At 39.1% G+C, this 22,125-nt stretch overlaps 1 protein-coding gene across 4 annotated transcripts in view; it reads right to left on the reverse strand.

Moving 5' to 3' along the window:
• cfap46 (cilia and flagella associated protein 46) overlaps positions 1–22,125 on the reverse strand; it is a 188,671-nt gene that overhangs the window by 58,360 nt on the left and 108,186 nt on the right. For all 4 annotated transcript variants that reach the window (XR_013548319.1, XM_078413696.1, XM_078413695.1 and 1 more), the window contains 7 exons: positions 21,616–21,727; positions 19,870–20,022; positions 11,924–12,124; positions 7,747–7,853; positions 5,556–5,741; positions 5,157–5,292; positions 3,371–3,568 (listed from right to left, as the gene is read on the reverse strand). Coding sequence is in view for 3 of the 4 variants with exons in the window: in XM_078413696.1 (XP_078269822.1) it covers positions 3,371–3,568; positions 5,157–5,292; positions 5,556–5,741; positions 7,747–7,853; positions 11,924–12,124; positions 19,870–20,022; positions 21,616–21,727 (1,093 nt within the window). In the remaining variant the exon portion in view is untranslated. The remainder of the gene's footprint in view (positions 1–3,370; positions 3,569–5,156; positions 5,293–5,555; positions 5,742–7,746; positions 7,854–11,923; positions 12,125–19,869; positions 20,023–21,615; positions 21,728–22,125) is intronic.

The following is a 22,125-nucleotide window of genomic DNA, read 5'->3' on the forward strand; positions in this document are numbered from 1 at the left end:
TACTAATTTGGTTGAAAGTCAGCTATGAAAACGATATCTATTAATGAAAGAGAAACAAAACCATTTATGTCCACCAAAAAGTTGGAATTCATATTTGGTGTACCAAACAGATGCTAGACAAAAAACCAGGGAAAGATCGGATGGAAAAGGCATGTTGAGTTTTGGCAAGAATAAGCTGAAGATGAAGAACCATGTTCAGGTGTCAGATGTTATGGGGAGAAGGCAGGATAATGGGGTTAGGAGTGAAAGATAGATCAGCCATGATTGAATGGCGGAGTAGACCTGATGGGCCCAATTTTACTCCTCTTCCTTATGATCTTATGAACCATTAAGAAGTAGATGGGGAAATATGTCTAAAAACAATGTGTAGTATGCAAATTTTATGCACTATGTGTTTGTCAGGCATTCAGAAATATTCAAAAGTTTTGACAGCTTTGATAGCCAGCTAAATTAGGAAGCACGCTTAAGCCAGCTGTTGGTTCTTCCAGCTATTTCATGGTTAGCTGGCCTTACTAAATGATAGACTTAATGCAAGTGAGACCTGGCCAAGGTATAGGGCCTCTCCACTGAGGTCAGGGTCAGATTGAGAGTGCAAGCTGATGCTGGAAGAAGCTCCAAAATGTAGGTGTGACTTTAGCGCATGAGTCAGAGACAAGTGTGAATGGCTCACTGCTGGCATGTTATTTGGGGCCATTATACCTTGCTTGTATGTTTCAGGTTTGAAGAACCAGATTATTTAGTAATGTTTGTAGAAAACAAAGTGCTGGAGTAACTCAGTGCATCAGACAGTATCTCTGGAGGACATGGATGTGGGTAGGGAAGATATAGTAGAGGGGAGAAGGCTGGAAAAGAGGTGGAGGAGAGACTGCTCCTACACATTTTCCAGCTTTCTCCCCCCTATTACAATCAATCTGAAGAAGGGTCCTGACATAAAATGTTGCCATTCATGTCTTCCAAAAATGATGCCTGACCCGCTGAGTTACTCCATCGTTTTGTGTTTCACACCAGGTTCCAGCATCTGCAGATCCTTGTGTTTGAATTTAGAATTGCATTGCACTTTCAAAGATGATAATAAACAAAGGATTAAAACCATTGAGCGCAAGTGCTTTGCTACTAAATAATTGGAATTTAAAGTGGTTTGCTGTGCTTTACTCATAACAGAATAGTATTTTTTTTAAATCCTCATATTATATCCTTCCTGAAAAATGTTACCCTAAACCAGATTTATTTAAATGAACCAAAGTAACAAAGTCAACGTTCTGTCCTGAATCTACCAGATTCAGAATATCAATAACTGTAACAGTGTTCAGCTTTACAGTATGACTGTAGCATGCATTGTTCTCATTGATTTCATAATGACACAGTTTCTCCCTCCAGTTATCCTAAAAAGCTTCATGTTCTTTTTGGTCTCTTTATTTCCGTGTAAGCCAATCATCAGAAAGTCAAATGAACATATTGCCTATGGATTTAATTTTAATTTAAGACCATGAAATAAGGCAATAAAAGATGAACAAGTAGGACAATTCAATGCTTATTTGCTCACATTAGATAGTCGACCTCAAGGAGTAATCAAAATATTGATGGTAACAATTCTGGAAACCAACTAATTCATTTCAAATGAATACTGATGTAACTTTGAAATTGTCATTAAGAGCATGTAACGCACCTCAAATTAAAAAAATTATTGCTCTCTATCAGAGTATTCAAATTATTGAGTTGTGTAAAAGACGAATATGCTGATTTAAAAAGAACATGTTTCTTCGATTTGAATGCATGTCAAAAGTCATATATATATTAATAAAATCAATCTCAAAGTATTGCTTCAGTTTTAAACTGAATATTCAAATTATTTAAAACTGAATGTACTCACTATCCCGCGGTCTAGGCTTAAGCTCAGGGGTGACCGCGCTTTTGCGGTTGCAGCTCCTAGACTGTGGAACAGCATCCCTCTCCCCATCAGAACTGCCCCCTCCATCGACTCCTTTAAGTCCAGGCTCAAAACCTATTTCTACTCCCTAGCGTTTGAGACTCATTGAGGAGGCGCTGTGAACTGTTTGCGTGCTACTGTATGTTTCATTTTTTTTCCTTAGTACCTAATCAGATGTACAGCACTTTGGTCAACGTGGGTTGTTTTTAAATGTGCTATACAAATAAAATTGACTTGACTTGACTTGACTTGAATATTCAAATTATTGAGTTGTGTAAAAGACGAATATGCTGATTTAAAAAGAACATGTTTCATTCGATTTGCATGCATGTCAAAAGTCATATATATATTAATAAAATCAATCACAAAGCATTGCTTCAGTTTTAAACACAGAAGATTAAATGCAGAAACAATTAAGGCAAATGGAACGTTGGACATTTTGGCAAGGAGGAAGTACAAAAGTAAGGAAATATTGCTACAACTGTAGAGAGTCTTGGTGAGCCCACGCCTGGAGTACTGCCTGTAGTTTCAGTCTCCTTTTTTGAGGAATTGATCTACTTGACCTCAAAATAGTGTCATGAAGGCTCCATGGACAGATTCATAGAATGAGGGAGGTGTCTAATAAAGAATGATTGAGCAGCATGGACCTATATTCAGTGGATTTCAGAAGGAAGGGAATTGAGTTTATTGAAAGTTGTGACAAGAGTAAATTCTATAACAATATAACCCCAAAGTTTTACACCAGTGGATATGAATAAGGAGCTAGCCATTTATAATTGAGATGGGAAGTTATTTTTGTTTCTCATGGTTCTGAACCTTTGGACTTCTCTAACTCAGAAGGATGTAGATACTCACAATACATATATTCAAGTCTGAATTTGAATATTTATTTTGGACAAGAGAGAAATTAAGGATTATGTGGATCGGTCAAAAATTGCAAATGAAAAAAGATGAGATCAGCCACAATTATTAACAGAGCAAGTCCTGCAAGTCCGACACCTGCTTCTTATATCAAAATAAATCAGTCTTATTTAGTTTGCAACTATTGAAAACTAGCATTATATTTGAAAGTACTTGGCATATTATTTCTATAAGCATTCAATTTTTAATTCCTAATCCTAATTTTTGGTACACGGGTGAATATATTTTTTGTATAAAATCATTGCTGCCTAGCATCAATCAAAAATTGTGAATTGATAACCTCAGAAAAGCAATTGCTGTATTTCTCAGTGTAAAGTGGCTTGATCAATATTTAGCTGAACTCAGTATATAAACTAAGTATATAAAAAAATCAATGTATCATCATCCATGGATTTAATTTAAAATTGACCACACCAAGCATTGCAAGAGTGTCAGGCAGTATAATATAAACAGTAATAACAAGGAACTGCAGATGCTGGTTTACATCTAATAATATAATAATATAAACTGTTCTTAAATTACCTTTTCAATTGGTGTGTAATCAGGTATGGAAGTAACAAATTCCTCTACAATTAGTTGTAGCAGTCCTTTTCCTTTTGCTGCTTCAGCTTCTATTTTGTCATTTGAAGTTACCATTTCAAGCATGTCCAAAATTAATTGTACAAAAATTAACTTGAGGGAGGCCAGCTTCCTCATTAGAGGCAAAGTTAAACCTGTCACCTGAAAATAAGCATCAACAAAAAAATGTTAAGAGAAAAAAAAAGCAAAATTCTGTGACTCAAGTTTGTATGATTTCCCCGGTGTGGGATGAATAAAGGAATATATTCTATGGCATCTTGAAAGAACATAAAAGCATTGCAATGCAAGCCAGTGAACATTTTAGTTGAGGTTCTGCTGCTGCAATATTCTGCAGTGTCCATGCACCACAGTTTAGGGTAACGGTCAGATACCAAATTGATCAAAGAGGATCATGAGACAGATTATTGTGAGGAAGGTGACAGAGCTGTCACAATCTAGGGATTAAAGGGGTTAGCAAGTAAGTGTACAATTAAGGAGTAGTTGAGACCATAACAAGTGCGTTAGTGAGGAGGTGGTCTAGGGATGAGTGGCACAGGAGGTTTATATTTTATTTAAACAGCTCATACATAGTTTCCAATTTCCAGGTTAAAAGGTAAGATCTCATTTAACTAATGACAAAGAAGAATTTTGATCACTATGATGAACTGGTTCTGCATATGTGGCCTATGTAATTATAAAAGTAACAAACACATCATGCTGACTACAATAAGAGTGAGTGAGTCCTCTTCAATTTTTCTCATAACTTGAGAGCATTTGAAATGAAATTTTAAAACATGGTTATGGCAATAACGATATAAGTAATGGACTTTAACTGGGCATAAATAAAAGTTGAGGCAGATAATCGTAGGGCAGAATTGTAGAACATATATTTTATGTGAATTAAAATTGTAGAACATATATTTTATGTGAATTAAAATTCAAAAACTGATAATACTTGACAGCATCTGTAGAAAATTCTATCACTTCAGGTGTATGAGTTTTCCTTATGTCATCAACCTGCAACATTTACGCTGTTTCTCATTCTACAGATGCTGGTCAAATTACTAGTATTTTCAGCAATTCCATTTTTTATTTCAGTTTTCCAGTAGTTGCAGTATTTTTGCTTTTTGGTTGATTGCGTGGATTCATTTTTGGGAAACGCAAACATGACAAGGACATGATCGGGTGTAAGGTAATAATCAATCATTAACACAAGAATTTTTAACTCATAATTATGCCAAGGTTGTAGTCAGGTGCGTGTATCAACCAGTACCTTAACTAAATTTAGTTTTTAACAGCCTTTTTTTTAATGGCCATGCATTCGTGCACAGCCCTCTTATCTGAGAGACTCTCATCCTGCATGTCCTGCTGGCCTTTTTCTCCATAATCTCTATAGACCCAAAATAGTTGGAATCTTTTATTCCCACAAACAAAGGTTTCTTTCCTGTTTAGATGAAGGCCGTGATATTAGTGATGCAGTTTAGAGTTCTCATATAGCAAACTGCTTGCTAATTATGTATTATATGAAGATTCATTTATACTAATCATTTATACTAATGCAGCAAAATCTATATTAACTTGTGTTGGAACAGAATAGTAGGGAGTTTTTTTTTTGCATTTTGTATCCAGAGAAATATAGTTATTTAGCAACAACTTAATTATTCAAGATACACCTATTGATTTTGCCACATAGTCATTTCTATTGTTGAAGTTGATGTATATTCATTTTCAAAATTTGTAGATATTTTACCGTTTTGAGGGGTAACAAGCTCATCAAGTCACAGAATGCATCCTCCTCAATCAAGATGGCCTTTTGTATTAGTGCATATGCATCCAGCAGTCGACTATATTTTATCTCGTTTTCTTCACTGCACTTAGCGATGATGCTTTAAGAAATGAAAGTTGCAAAAAGCAGGATTCAGATTTTTTTACATCTTTGATCTAATATTAAGTATTCTGTTACTCCCACTTCACGCTCACAAAAGGGAATTTATAACATGCAAACGAAAACGTACTGTTCAGAAGGGAAACAAGGCATTGTTATTGTCATGAAAATATGGAGATTAATTATACCAAAAAAAAGCAATTGTGGGAACTATTTTCCTCATTTGTATTCAACATATATTAAATTGCAGAAAAGTAAACATACGTCAGTAGACCAACACGTTCTGCCATTAAATCCACTGATTCTTCTCTGTATCCATGTTGTGTCATCATAATGTTTGAATACTGTTCCAATTTGGCACATGATGAAATCAGATTTTCTATAATCTCTGGTTTCTTTAAATTAGTATTACCCAATGCTTTCAATGACTCTATTTCAATGGAAGTCAACCTACAACAGAAAAGCTAATATGATGAACAACATACGCAGCTCTTACTTAATAGATAGTGTTGAAAAGAAAAGAGATACAATTGGAAACATATCTCCTCAGTTATTCAAACAAATCATCTAAAATATTAAAATTCAAAATAACATAACAAGCATATTGCATGCAGTTTGATTTTAACTATCTGGGCAATAATTTGGTGAATGGGAATAGACACAAACCGTCACATACCATAAACCCTGCCAACCACCGCCATTGCCAATGCTAGAGTACAACCCCCTCCCCTCTTCCCCTCTTCCCCTCTACCCCTCCTCCCTCCTCTCTCCCCCCCCTTCCCCACAGAACATTTCTAATATCCTTGTCTTTTATCCTCTCTCTCCTTATCTGGGAAGTCCAGATTTAGTTTGTCTCCGTTTATTTACACACCTTTCAGGCATGCCTATGATGATTCATCAGCCTTCACCACCCTCTTTCAGTTGCCCTCCATTTGTATTCTTGTTTTCCACACTGCCCTTCTCCCTCTGTAACTTACATGTTTTACCTCTAACTTTTCCAGCTCTGATGAAACATTATCAACATGAAAAAGTTATTTCTGTTTCTCTCCCCCCATACATGCTCACTCATCTGCTAAACATTCCCTGCAATTTCGTTAATATTTTGATGTCTAACTTTTGCAGTATTTTCTTTTAGGAGTCGTGTTAAAGTTTGATGCTAGCTGCTATTAGTTTTGAGGGACCAGATGAAGGAAGCTGGAGCTGCATAGAATTAGAAGTCAGTGAATTTCGAGGCAGCAGTCTTAACCTTATAAAATGTGCCTTCAATCTTTAAACGACAAAGATTGGTGTTAAGTGGCGACAAACAGATTCACCACATTAGGAAGTGAGCAAATCACTAAAAAAACTTAAACCATTAAAAAAAAGATTCAACTAGTTAAATAAAGCCACAAGACGTCATCTAAGAAGATGTAGCTTGAATGAATTTTAATGCAAAAATGGGTATAATGTCGCGTTCTCTTGATTGAGAGATGGGGAGAAGATCGGCGTATTTTTGAGTTTTAAACAATAATATTAAAAAAATCAGAAGACTTTAGTGAATGTAGGTGGCATAGTTGGCCAGATTGCAGATGTCACTAATATTGGTGATATAGTGGACGTCAAAGAAGGTCATCCATAATTACAATGGGATTTGATCAACTGAGCCTAATGCTGAGGAATGGTAGATGTGGTTAAATTCAGAGAAACGGGAGGTGTTGCATTTTGGTCGAACAAAGCAAGGCAGGACTTACACAGTAAATGGTAGAGCCCTGGGAAATGTAGAACAGAGAGATCTCGGGGTGAAGATACATTGTTCCATGAAGATGGCAACACAGGTAGATAGAGAGGTGAAGAAGGCATGAGGCACGCTTGCCTACATCGTTTAGGGTACAGAGTACAGGAATTTGGACATCATATTACAGTTGTACAAAATGATGGCACGGTCAACTTGGCAATTCAATAGGAAGGCTGTCATTAAATTGGAAATAATTTATAGGGATGTTACTGTATCTGGAGGGTTTGAGTTACATGGAGAGGCTATATATTTCTTCCCTGGAGCGTAAGAGGGTGAGGGGGTTGCTTTAACGAGGTACATAATATGATGAGGGCATCGATAAGGTGGAAATCTGCAGTGCTTTCCCAGAGTGGGAGTGTCTAAAACTAGAGTGATTAGATTAGATGAGAGGGGATAGGATTAAAAGGGACCTGAACAGCAACCTTTTTCACACAGAGGGCGGTGCGTAAATGAAACAAGGAACCCGAGAAACTGGTAAAGACGGGCGCAATTACGACATTTAAAAGATACTTAGGCAGGTATACAAAAAGGTTTGGTGGGATATGGGACAGGTGCAAGAAACTAGGACTAGCTTGGTTAAGCAACTGTCAGCATGGATGAGTTGGCCCAAAGGGCCAATTTCCATGCTATTAGCTATGATAACATCGGTGACATTTCACATCTATTATCATTGCACTATACCTGGCTTCCATTGAAGTTATCATAAATCCAATAACCGAAGCTCGATTTGGTGTTTCTTCTAAAGCAGTCTTGAATCTGGAAATTCCCTGTATTAAGATCCTGCAAGCCTGGAAATGTAGCAATTCATGATTATATGATAAATATTAATATGATGTGCGGCTTACCTTTCAGCAAGTTTTTAAATTTACCCTTGATTTTGGATATGTTGACACAATATTATATCCAATTTTCTGAACATCTTAAAAACTTGACAGAAGGTTGGAGGACAGTTAGAAAGACACATGGGTAAACACATAGACATACACACCCGGACAGATAGACATGGCAGACAAACAAGTAAATCTTGCAAATATCAATGCTGGACAGTTAAGACTGGTCAATGTGGCAAACTGTCTAATTTGAGAATGCCAGGAGTCCAAAGATTTCCCAAGCGTAGCAGTTTAGTTCACAGATACAGAGTGGAAACAGGCCCTAAGGCACACCGAGTACGCACCGACCAGCGATCCACGTACATTAACACTACCCTACACACAATAGGGACAATTCTACATTGATACCAGTCCAATTATCCTACAAACCTGTATGTCTGGAGTGTGGGAGGAAACTGGCGATCTTGGAGAAAACCCACGCGGTCATGGGGAGAACGTACAAATGTACATTTCATAGTAATAAATGATGGAAAAATAAGGACCAACCTCTATCTTCCTTTCACTTCTTCTTTCAAAAGTACATACAAATAAACATTGTACAAATCACAATTAAAAGGACATTCTTCTCTATTGGAAAAATTGGAACAAACAGATATTCTTTTCCCACAGCCAAATTCATGCTAATGCTTCAGCCATCAAAAGCTAATGGTAAAATTACTTAACATGTTTTCCAATGAATTCTCCAGACCAATATTGATTGTATGTCTGGTGTGGTTGGACTCCTGAGACTATGTGACCCTGATTCTGGAATGTAGTTAGTGTAAGACATAGTTTTCTATTAATCCTGAAGATTAGGCTCACTCCTTGGGGAATTTTTTTTGCAGATAAGATACAACATTGCAACAAGAAAGGCTGGGAAAAGTGTTAGGGGAAATGATATATCCTTGTTTAAAAACAACCTTCACTGAGATTGGCTCTGTGGTCGAGCCACTGATTAGTATCAAGTGTCTTGAGCCATCAGGGAAGAAATGTAAAATGGATATGAATTTCTGAGCCGATCCTTTTTGAGAATAGTATTCTGCAAGATGTACTAATTGATGAAGTAAAAAAACACGTTTACTGGCTGCTGTGGCATGTAACCTTTTTGTTTTGGAGTTGTTGCATGCTGCTGATCATATCCACTTTGCTTCTAGATTGATGTAACCACACTACGATTCAGGGATTAGCTCTTCATGCAGAGGCACATTAGAACCCTGGCAGTTATGTTCCCTGTGGCACACAGCAGGGAATCCCCACAGCTTCATAAAGCTGGGTTCAATTCTGACCTCCAATGCTGTTTACATCGACCATACATGTTCCTCCTAGTACCGTGTAGGTTTATTTTGGGTGCTCTGGGTCACATACCAGATGTCAGATTAATAGGTCACTTAAATTGCTACAGATATGTTGGCAACAGCTGGAATTTACACTGAGAAGATGAGGTCAATAACGTGGGATCAGTGTAGAGTTACTGCAAATGGGCGTCTGATGACTGTTGCAAACTCAATGGGCTGAAAGGGTCTACTTCCATTCTATGTGAATGGATATAACTCTATTATATAACTCTACAGTGCCCTCCATAATGTTTGGGACAAAGACCCATCATTTATTTATTTGTCTTTGTACTCCACAATTTGAGATTTGTAATACAAAAAAAAATCACATGTGGTTAAAGTGCACATTGTCAGATTTTAATAAATGCCATTTTTATACATTTTGGTTTCATCATGTAGAAATTACAGCAGTATTTATACATAGTCCCCCCATTTCAGGGCACCATAATGTTTGGGACACAGCAATGTCATGTAAATGAAAGTAGTCATGTTCAGTATTTTGGTGCATATCCTTTGCATGCAATGACTGCTTGAAGTCTGTGATTCATGGACATCACCAGTTGCTGGGTGTCTTCTCTGGTGATGCTCTGCCAGGCCTGTATTGCAGCCATCTTTAGCTTATGGTTGTTTTGGGGGTTAGTCCCCTTCAGTTTTCTCTTCAGCATATAAAAGGCATGTCAATTGGGTTCAGATCGGGTGATTGACTTGGCCACTCAAGAATTTACCATTTTTTTAGCTTTGAAAAACTCCTTTGTTGCTTTAGCAGCATGTTTGGGATCATTGTCTTGCTGTAGAATGAACTACTGGCCAATGAGTTTTGAGGCATTTGTTTGAACTTGAACAGGTAGGATGTGTCTACACACTTCAGAATTCATTATGCTCCTATCATCAGCAGTTGTATCATCAATGACGATAAGTGAGCCAGTACCTTCAGCAGCCATACATGCCCAGGCCATAACACCCCACCACCGTGTTTCACAGATGAGGTGGTGAGCTTTGGATCTTGGGCAGTTCCTTTTCTCCTCCATACTTTGTTCATGCCATCACTGATTTAACACTCTTCGTCTCATCTATCCACAAGACCTTTTTCCAGAACTGTGGTTGCTCTGTTAAGTACATGGCAAATTGTAACCTGGCCATCCTATTTTTGCAGCTAACCAGAGGTTTGCATCTAGCCTCTATTTCTGTTCATGAAGTCTTCTGCGGATAGTGGTCATTGACAAATCCACACCTGACTCCGGAAGAGTGTTTCTGATCTGTCAGACAGGTGTTTGGGGTTTTTTCTTTATTATAGAGAGAATTCTTCTGTCATCAGCTGTGGAGGTCTTCCTTGGCCTGCCAGTCCCTTTGCGATTAGTAAGCTCACCAGTGCTCTCTTTCTTCTTAATGATGTTCCAAACAGTTGATTTTGGTAAGCCCAAGGTTTGGCTGATGTCTCTAACAGTTTTATTCTTGTTTTTCAGTCCCATAACGGCTTCTTTCACTTTCATTGGCACAACCTTGGTCCTCATGTAAATGTAAATGTAAATGTAAAAAACCTTTATTGTCACTACACAAAGTACAGCGAAATTAAAGCAGTCCAGATGATGCAGTCACACACAGCAGACAGTACAAGGATAATCTTTATCCATAACAAGCTAAACCTAATCTACTGAATTAAACAAACTGACCTCTAATACAATATAGACAAAACAATTACAATACGGTCAAGGCAGTGTACAGTGCAATCAAGACAGCAAGTTATTGCACAGCAATGAGAGCTAACATATTGCAAATGCATCGGTAGTGCCGTTTAAAAAAAAATAAAAAAAATAATGTAATTAAATATAAGGTGCGGTTGGGTGTAACATGTAATAAGTTTAGCAAATGTTAAGCAATATAAGTGCAGTAGGATGTAAACATGTATTAAATTGAGGCTTATGTTTTCTGACAAGTAACTGACAGTGTTCCAATCAGTTCCGTTCCTTCCATTCATGTTGATAAACAGCAATAAAAATTTCCAAAGGTGATGGAAAGACTGGAGGAAAGACTAGTTGCTGAGAGCTCTCTTATACCTGCATGAAGGAGGCAATTAAACACACCTGAGCAATTACAAACACCTATGAAGCCACGTGTCCCAGACATTATGGTACCCTGAAATGAGGGGACTATGTATGAACACAACTCTAATTTCTGAATGGTGAAACCAAAATGTATAAAAATACCCTTTAATAAAATCTGACAATGTGCACGTTAACCATATGTGATTTTTTCTATTACAAATCTCAAATTGTGGAGTACAGACGCAAATAAATAAATGATGGGTCTTTGTCCCAAACATTATGGAGGGCACTGTATGTTTCTTTTTTTTCCTAGTCAGATGTGCAGCACTTTGGTCAACGTGGGTTGTTTTTAAATGTGCTATACAAATAAATTGACTTGACTTGACTTGACTAGTCATCAAGGCTGGAGAGTTGTCACCAAATCCAGGTGTTTGAAACTAAACTCCTACTACCAAAAAAAATAGCAATGTCCGTTCCTTTTGAGTCCATGGTGATACAAAATTGTATACAAAGGTATTATCAATTTTACAATAATTAAAATCTGAATTGTTTCATTAGTATTTTCTCTTATTAATCGGTTTCTTTCAGAATGGGACTAACATTGTTTCCTCACCTGTTCCTTCGAATCCTCAAGATTCTCTCCAAGAATTGCATTTACCAAACAGGTAATAACATCATACCAGAAGTATTCATTTCCTCCAATGATTTGAGCCTCTTCCAAGAGCAGTTTAGCCTGACCAAAATTCCTTTCATAATTAGCTAGAACCGCAAGAAGATAAAAGATTTTTGCCATAGCTTCTTTTTTTTCAAGTTCCTAGTTTAAAAGATAAAACAGAAAAAGGAAGTTATATCCAAAATTGTTAATAGTTTAACCAGAATTAAGAGTGGAAATTGTTGAAAATTCAACATACACTGTATTAAATAATCAAATAAGCATGGGTAGTTACAAAAGTAAGTCTAAGAAATAAGAGTAAGAGCAAATGAAAAGACTCCTCAAGATTGTTCCATCTTTTAGTAAGATCATGCCTGTTGTTTGACCACAAAACTCACTATACAATGTAATTCATTTATCATTAATCTAATTCATATCATTTGATTTGTGCATAGTATTCGACCTGTGGTCCAACTGGCATTGTATAAACAACTCTCTATCATGAATTCCATACTGATATACAATGACTAATAAAAGAAAATAATTATTTATTCACAAAATGCTGGAGTAACTCAGCAGGTCAGGCAGAAAATAATTATTGGCCTGTCATGCTACCTTTCAGGCTCGGTGGACATCAAGGTCTCTCTAAACCCGTACATTACTCAATATCCTCCCATTTATGGTGAGCTGCCATGACTTGTTGTACATTCACAAATGCATCACCTCGCACTTCTTTGCATTAAGTTCCATTTCTAAGTTTCTGTCCAAATGACCAGATCATCAATATTTTCCTGCAGGTTAGGACTAGTTTCCTCTGTCAATCACATGGGGCTTTTTTTTGGTATCATCTGCAACCATCTTTATTGTGCTCCCTTCATTTAACTCTTTAACAAACACTATAATAAACAAGGGACCAAGAAGGGATTCTATGAAACCCCAATGCTCACACACAACCTTCCAGTCACAAAAGCAATCATCCTGCTTTGCTTCCCACCACTGAGCTAACTCTGGACTTAAAATGCCACTTTTCCTTCGATCCCAGAGCACTTAACTTTTTGACAAGCCCATACGATTAAAATCTTGCAAAAAATAAATGTAGAATATATTGAACACAAATTAGTCATTCATAATTTTTTCCAAATAAACCCCTGCAAATTATCAATAATCTATGCCCCAAAATTGATTCCAATATTTTGCACATCAGTTAAACCAACCGACCTGCAAATAAGGGAAAATTCATAAATGATGATCAGAGCTTCTTCAATTTCTTCCTTTGCTTCTTTTAACTGGCAAGGATATACTTCATCAGGGCCTAGCAATTTATTGACAAGGAACTGCAGATGTTGAAATCCCAAGCCAAACACAAAGTGCTGGAATAACTCACCACTTAGTGTTTTGCTCAAGATTCCAGCACTTGAGTCTAAAGAAGGATCCTGACCTGAAACATCACTTATCCATTTGCTCTGCAGATGCTGCCTGACTTGCTGAGGTACTCCAGCACTTTGTGTTTTGCACGAGCAATTTGTTCATTTACAAAGATGGTAAACCCCAAAGGTCTTCTCTTTTGCCGTGCTTAACTCATCTAATGTAGTTCACATTCTTCCTCCCGAATCACACTATTGTCTTTCTTTTGTGAACGCAAAGTATTTATTGGCAATCTAATCCTCATCCTCTGCCTCTTCCTGTAAGTTAGATTTTAGTCTTCAATAGCACCTACTTTATCCTAGGTTATCCTCTTACTTTTCCTTTACATAGAAACCCTTTTTGATTTTGTTTGCTTTTATCTGCTGGTATTTTGTACCCCAGGCACACATTTCAGGAGGATTAGCAGGGTTTTGTTCCTATGAACTTTGCACAACACAAACAATTTATAAGTCAGAAAAGCTACCACAAATCATGTTCCCACATGACAGAAGATGCCTGCAGTCATGGCAAACCCAACCTGCTGGTCTCCCAAACACTCACTAGCATGTACAGGTTGTATATAAGGTCAGGTGTTCATAAGCAGACAAGGACTTATAATGTCTGAACAATAGTTCATGCATGAAATAATATTTTTGACTTGAGAAACTCCCAAAGACTGGAAAGTGAAAAGAATGCTTGCTTAGATTTCTTTGTATGTTCTCCAGAGTGAGACTTGAACCTCTAAACTGGCATTCATAGACACTAGTTCTACTAACTGAGTCAACGTTGAAACCACAAGGATGTGAAAAACTGAGAGGATAAAGAAAATAGTGTCATAGACTCATTCAGCACAGAAACAGGCCCTTCGGCCTAGCTTGCCCATGCTGGTCAATGTGCCCATCTACATTCATCCCACCTGCCCGCCTTTGGTCCATATTCCTCTAAACCTTTCCGATCCATGTACCTGTCCAAATGTAATTCGTATACCAACCACCCTCTGTGTGAAAAAAATTCCTTTCAGATTTCCATTAAATCTTTCCCCTCTTTAGTTCAGTTTAGTTTATTATTGTTTATTATTATTGTCACGTATACTAAGGTAAAGTGAAAAGCTTTTTTGTTGCATGCAATCAGCGAAAAGACTATACATGATTACAAACATGCATTCTGCAGTGTACAGATGCAGATAAAGGAGATAACATTTCGTGAAAGATAAAGTCCAGTAAAGTCTGATTAAAGGTCAGTATGGGAATGGGAAGGGGAATTAAAGTGTTTGGCACCGGGAGATCGCGTAGGCCAAGACGAACTGACCAAAGGTGTTCAGCGAAACAATTGCCCATTCTGCACTTGGGCTCACCGAGTCCACACCTCGAACAGCAGATACAGTAGATGAGGTTGGAGAAGGTGCAAGTGAACCTCTGCCTCACCAGAAAGATTGCTGAGGTCCCTGAAAAGAGTCAAAGGAGGAGGTATAGGGCCATGTGTTGCGTCTCCTACAGTTGCAGGAGAAGGTACCTGGGGAGGGGTGGTTTGGGTAGGAAGGGATGAGTTAACCATGGAGTTGCAGAAGGAACGGCTGGAAAGAGGTGGAGATGGATAGATGTGACTAGTGGTGGGATCCCATTGGACGTGGCAAAGATGTCAGAGGATTAAGTGCTGTATGCTACGGCTGATGGAGTAAAAGGTGAGGACGAGGGGGACCCAAACTGATGTTGATGTGGCTCTCGATGCGATACTTGATTCAAGTAAATGGAAAATTATTTAAAGAAAATTTAATTGGGAAGATATTGCAGATTTTTTAACTCTTTTGAAAACTGCGTTACATGAATATTATCCGGTTGTGATAGATTGGGGAAAGATTTATCATATTGTTCAGAAGCAAGCAGAGGACTTTGGGAATTATATTGATTGCGTCCACAGTACCTTTGTAAAATATTCGGGATTACAACCAGAAACAGGCAAATCCGCTTTAGTCAGTACTATTGTACACGGGTTGCAACCTCATCGAAAACAAATGATCTGTGTAACTTGCGTAGAATGGGAAAGGAAATATATGCACGATGTTCTGTCTATTTTACAACATTGTCAACGCCAGAATGAACAACAGCAGAAGATAATGAGAAATCAGGAAGTATCCGAGTGGAGACATCTTACCCTGTGGGTCCTAAAGCCCTGAAGGGAAGAATGCTTGGAAGGGGAAGTGGAATAGCCAGGTCACGGGAGGGGGCCAAGTAAGAATAACTTGCTTTCATTGTGGTCAATATGGACACTGGGTTAAAAAACTGTCTGTACCGTGACACTTCATACACTAACCAGGGACACCATCCGAAAGTCTCATCTGACATCCAAGGCTTAAAGGGTGAGCACCAGTTCCTCGTTGCAGAAGATCTTTTGTGAAGAGACCTACTTTGCAAGCTAGGATGCACCATTATATGTTCTCCTACTGGACTGACTCTTCAAATTCCTGAGTCACAGTACAGTCACTTTATGGCTCTTTTACTATCGGAAAGAGAACAAGGAGCCCAAGTCTGGTGTTGGAAAATATTGACTGATAACTTTTCATGCCACCTGCTCCATAAGGTTGAAGAGCTCTCTAGTTTTGGATATACAATAAATCCACAATACTGGCACACCAACTTACACTGCACAGCCTACGGGACAAGACAGCTTCTTGTCTTGGCAACTGTAAACTGCTTAAATTACTTCTATATGCTGTGGGACAGAAGGTGTAGCAGCAGCAGTAGAATTACATTTGGATCAACTGTGGTGATATAAATGAAATGGAAACGCTGCACCCCATTTAAGCCTTTATGTTAACAAAGAGAACAAAATCAAAGATTTGGGACCTATGGTATTGCGACTTTCCAAGAACTTAGTTACAAATGAGTTTGAAGTAATGGGGGAAAAGCTAGCTGCTCTAGACACAAACGCTTTCCAATTAAATATTCGATCCATTGATTGCGAATCTGTTTTTCAGCACCGTGCTCCAACAAAACATTCACTTCAAATGACATTGCAGGAAGATCTGACAGTTCAAGTACCCGCCCACCTATGGGGAAAGTATTCCAATGAAGTTGGCCGCATACTTTCAGCCGAACCTTTGAAGGTCGCGGTAGACGCAACTAAACCTCTGCCGCGAAAATCTCAATATCCACTCAGCCCGAAAGCAGAAGGCGGCATAGACCCTGTAATTAAAGAACTGAGTGATCGAGGGATAGTTGTTCCAACTGTAACACTCCTACTTACCAGTTAAAAAGCCACACAAAAATGCCTGGAGATTTGTTCAAGACCGACCTTTGCACTGTAAGCAATCGTGTGATTCCAGCTTACCCTGTAGTTCCTAATCCAGCAACCATACTTACCTGAATGCCTCCGAACTCCACTCATTACCCTGTTACAGATCTATGCAGTGCATTTTTTTTGTGCCCATCCAACCTGACAGCCGTTACCTATTTGCAAACATGAGGTGCTGTTCCTCCAATTTCCGGTGGGCCTCACTATGGCACTGGAGGAGGCCCATGACAGAAAAGTCAGACTGGGAGTGGGAGTTGAAGTGCTCGGCCACAGGGAGATCAGTTTGTTTAACGTGGACCTGCGCTCGGAAATTGGAGGAACAGCACCTCATGTTTCGCCTGGGCAGCTTGCAGTCCAGTGGTATGAACATCGACTTCTCCAACTTTAGATAGTTCCTCTGTCCCTCTCTTCCCCTCCCCCTTCCCAGATCTCCCTTTATCTTCCTGTCTCCACCTATATCCTTCTTTTGTCCCGCCCCCCTGACATCAGTCTGAAGAAGGGTCTTGACCCGAAACGTCGCCCATTCCTTCTCTCCCAAGATGCTGCCTGACCTGCTGAGTTACTCCAGCATTTTGTGTTTTATGAAGGATCAGTACTGATATAATATGTAGATGACCGTCTTCTAGCCTCATGCAGCCTGCGAGCATCTGAGACTGACAGCCTTACCCTTTTACGGTCCTTAGCCACTAAGGGACACAAAGTGTCTTAGGACAAATTGCAACTTTGCCAGACCAGTGGAATATATCTTGGCCATGTACTCTCAGAGGGATCAAGATTAATTTCACTACAGAGGGTCACAGCCATTCTTAAAATTCCTAAACCCATATTGAAGAAGGAACTGGTGCACTTCCCGGGGATGGTGGGATACTGTAGGCAGTGGATTGCCAACTATGCAGAACTTACCCGCCCCCTTCAGGACTTAGTTTTGCCAGAAACACCAGAGTGCCTTGTATAGACACTAGGGAGATGTCGGAGATGGTCCAAGTGAATTTGAGTGCAGGATGGAAATTAGTCGTGAAGTTGATGAAGTCAGTGAGTTCTGCATGGGTGCAAGAGGTAGCACCGATACAATCGTCGATGTAGCGGAGGTAGAGTTTGGGGATAGGGTCAGTGTACGTTTGGAACAGTGATTGTTCAACGTATCCTACAAAGAGGCAGGCATAGCTGGGGCCCATGCGAGTGCCCACAGCTATGCCTTGGATTTGGAGGAAGTGGGAGGAGTCAAAGGAGAAGCTGTTGCAGGTAAGGACCAGCTCTGCTAGGCGGAGGAGAGTATTAGTTGACGGAAATTGGCTGGTTCTGCGGTCGAGGAAGAAATGGAAGGTTATATGACCTTCCTGGTGGGCGATGGAGGTGTAGAGTGGCTGGACATCCATAGTAAAGATGTGGCAGTGGGGGACTGGAAAACGGAAGCCATTGAAGAACACAGCCATTCAGTGAATACAGGCAATAACCCACTTATGGAGACACCTCATATTGGTGGACGACCGATACTTTTGTTAAGCAGCAAAATGTCACAAAAGATGTAATTGGGATACCTCCAGCTCTTAGTCCACTGAGATTGGGGCGCAAATGCAGTATTCCATGGCACGCATACATACGTACACGCCCACAGACTGGAGTTTAATTTGCTGGAACTGAAATGAGTGGTACCCTATGGTTGTTCAGCACGGGGTATTCTGGATATGTGGTGACAATGCTTATAAATCCCTACCTATGAATAGGATTGGGACCTGGACCATGGAATATGTAGCCCCTAATGTTTGGGGAGTTAAAACCCTCCACTCACTTGGTCAGGAATCATGGTCAGCCACCCCCAGGGAAGGTTAGACGCAGAGGTTGAAAACCCATGCATGGTTCCACAAATTCCACACGCTGATGCCTGGCCTGGGAGTAAATGAGCTAGAGAAGGCAATCGTCATCATTTTAGCCACCATGGAACAAATAGAGAACAGGACAGTAGAAGCAATTTTGGCCCTTCACTCTGAAGTCCAGCCTCTGTCCAAGAAGGTTATTCAAAATCGGATGGCTCTGGACTTTCTCCTAGTGACCCAGGGGGGAGTGTGTGCAGCCCTCAACAAATCCTGCTGTTTCTTCTCTAACCAATACAAACAAATTGAAACTGATGTAAGGATCATTGAAGACCATATCCACACCTTGCATCAGATCTCAGAAATTAAACCCTTTGACTGGTGGGGGTGGCTCCCTGACCTGGGAAACTGGGTTGGAGGGCTCTTTAAGACCATTTTAAAATATGCTATTATTATTTTAGCGGCTGTTGTCACCATGTATGTACTGTTCCAGCTATCACGCTGCCTCATTCGAGCTCTCTGCTTATTTTTATGATTGTCCTGTAAGGGCAAAAGGGGGAATTGTGGGAAGAACTGATCTATTCTTCCATTTTGTCTTTCAATATGGGCAGCACTTCACTCTGTGGGAATTGAACTTTTGACTCTATGGGCCACCTCGTCCTGTCCCGTCTGGCATAGGAGTCAAAAGTTCAATTAATACAAAGAAGAGCTTATGAACTCAAGGGTACACGGACACTCCCTAATCTTCCCACATAGATAAGGAAGCCTGTTTCGCTGTTGAAAGTTCCTGAATGATAAATCACAATAGTTAGCCCTGTAAACAAGTATACATGACTAACCTTGCTTCTATGCCATCAAAAATGATATGTGAGGACAGTCACTTGCTTAACTGTTCTCCTTGTCTGATGTTATTGCAAATAAAGTAGCTACAGTTTGAAAGTCACTCACGTCTAGTGTAAAATTATTCCAACACTTCAACCAAGTTGTCTTGCAATTCCTTTGATATCAGTTTATTTTGCTTAATCACAGATGGCTGCTTATATATTTGGCATGGCCTAGCCCTCTCGAATCTTCTTCGCAGAAACGCCAATCTTGCCTCTCCCCTTTCAAAACTTCTTTAAAATGCCACAAAAGCCACCAAGGACTACTTCAATCCCTATTAACCCACTGCCTTTGAAAATCTTTGAATATACATTCTTGTAGAGAATTGCTGCAGGAAATTTAATTTTGCTTTTTTTCGTCTAAAGCTTCTATAATTTTTAAAGAGTTGAACTGGAACTCGTAAGGTAAAAAGGTACCTTTACATCAAAAGATAATCTTGATTTATTTCAAGACCTTTAATTTCACCCAGAAATTGTTAATAACAGTGCTAAATCATCCATGACACAGCTGTAAACTAACCTTTGCAACCTTGTGGGCCGCTGATAACAGAACTCTGGCAGGCTGGTAAAATCCAAGATCCAGTAAGGCTTCTGCTTTATTGATCCACACGTCCATAATAGAAACATCACTCAATCTCTTTCTGGTTTGTGCAGGTGAAGTCATATGCATGTTCTGTATTTTCAAAAACAATCACTTCAGAAATACTATTCACAATGGAGATAACATTTCTGCACAAACTCTTTTAAAAACTCTGATTAATAGATTGATGTCTATTTTCTGTAAGTTCCACAAAGTATTTGGCATTGAGGATTGCAACACTGCATTTTAAATAACCAATATCAAACCCAATCTGCACTAGGTAAGATAAAATTGCATTGTAAAGTTCCATTTTTCCAGGTCGTTATAAATTTGAATGATCCATCCATTTCCAATAAATCCAGACTGTAACTGCCTTACAAGAAAATGCCAAAAAGTGCTATACAAACTTAGTAGGTTCAATATCTGCAATTTTTTGTTAAAATTTACCTTATTGGGTTTACATCGAGACAATGAAGACACTGTTTTATCTCATTTTATAACATTTTCCTTCAGTTGGATATTAAGATTATGGGGCTTTTTTTTCTGCTTCCTGTCCCTCTCCTTCATTGAAGAATGGAGTTGCAATGCTTATTCTTAAAGCTGGTAATAGAATCTTCCGAAGAATATGACACTTTCCCAACTTCTGTCTATGTGAGGCTTGAAGGGGCACAGAAAATGATTGCAAATGTGAAATCTTTGTCATTTTTTCCAAAGATCTCATTAATTTGCAGCAAGGCAATAATGGCCTAACTGAATGATTGAATCAGTTAGGTCATTACACCTGTGCTTTCTCTGGAAAGAGTCCTTTCGATCTGCCATCTCACCATATTTTGTTTCTCCAGCTGTTTGATAGAGGGCATGTTCCAAGCCAAGCATTTATTTATCAATAGCATATTCATTGGGATGGCTTTACTATATTTCATAATTTACGCTGCAGGAGAAATAAGTCTGTGTATTGAAGAAGCTCCATTAAATTACTGTAGGAAAATAAATGCAGATGCTGGTACAAATCGAAGGTATCACAAAATGCTGGAATAACTCAGCAGGTCAGGCAGCATCTGGGAGAGAGGGAATGTCAAGTCAAGTCAAGTCAAGTCAATTTTATTTGTATAGCACATTTAAAAACAACCCACGTTGACCAAAGTGCTGTACATCTGATTAGGTTCCAATGGGAAAAAAAAAAAAATGAAACATACAGTAGCACGCAAACAGTTCACAGCGCCTCCTCAATGAGCCTCAAACGCTAGGGAGTAGAAATAGGTTTTGAGCCTGGACTTAAAGGAGTCGATGGAGGGGGCAGTTCTGATGGGGAGAGGGATGCTGTTCCACAGTCTAGGAGCTGCAACCGCAAAAGCGCGGTCACCCCTGAGCTTAAGCCTAGACCGCGGGATAGTGAGTAGCCCCAAGTCGGCCGACCTGAGGGACCTGGAGTTAGAGAGGGGGGTTAGAAGATTTTTGTCGAGACCCGAAACGTCACCCATTCCCTCTCTCCTAGATGCTGCCTGACCTGCTGAGTTACTCCAGCATTCCATTAAATGACTTATTGATTTGGATAATCTGATCAAATGAATCCATAGTGTCTGCCAGTTTTCTTCTACAGTAGTCTCTGTGCTTTTCTTGAGATTCATCTACAATGTACTTTTAACCACCACAACAAAAGTGATGAATCTCAGAGCCGTGACTCACCAGTTCACTGTTAGAGGCCGTTTGTGCCATGATGTCGCGACGTGAAGTTAGCAGGCTTTCTTGTGAAGTTCCTAATTGTAGATCCTTCATTCGAGCAATCGCTTCCCGGCATCTTAAAAACAGGACATTCAAATTAAACATTTTCACTACTCAAGACTTCAATTAATTCCGGGTAATTGCAGTTAATTATTTATACTTGTTATTATCTGAAGTATGCATTACAGAAATCAGAAAACAGCCTTTACTTATATTTTATTAAAATATTGATCAAGAAATTCTTTTGACATCAAATTTACTGATGTGGTCCTGAATAGGAATCCCATGCGTAGCTGTCACCTTACCAACGGAGGGTGGTTTTCTACCACACCAGCGTAGAGCACAGAGTGTGTGCGCATGAATAATGCTTTATTTTTTTCAATTAATCACTTATTAACATGAATATTGCCACTTATCAACCTGATCTAGTGATATATGGTGCCAGAATTTGGGCTCTTAAACAAAAACTTGTGG

The sequence above is a fragment of the Rhinoraja longicauda genome, chromosome 16 (assembly GCF_053455715.1).
Source record: "Rhinoraja longicauda isolate Sanriku21f chromosome 16, sRhiLon1.1, whole genome shotgun sequence".
NCBI classification, from domain to species: domain Eukaryota; kingdom Metazoa; phylum Chordata; class Chondrichthyes; order Rajiformes; family Arhynchobatidae; genus Rhinoraja; species Rhinoraja longicauda.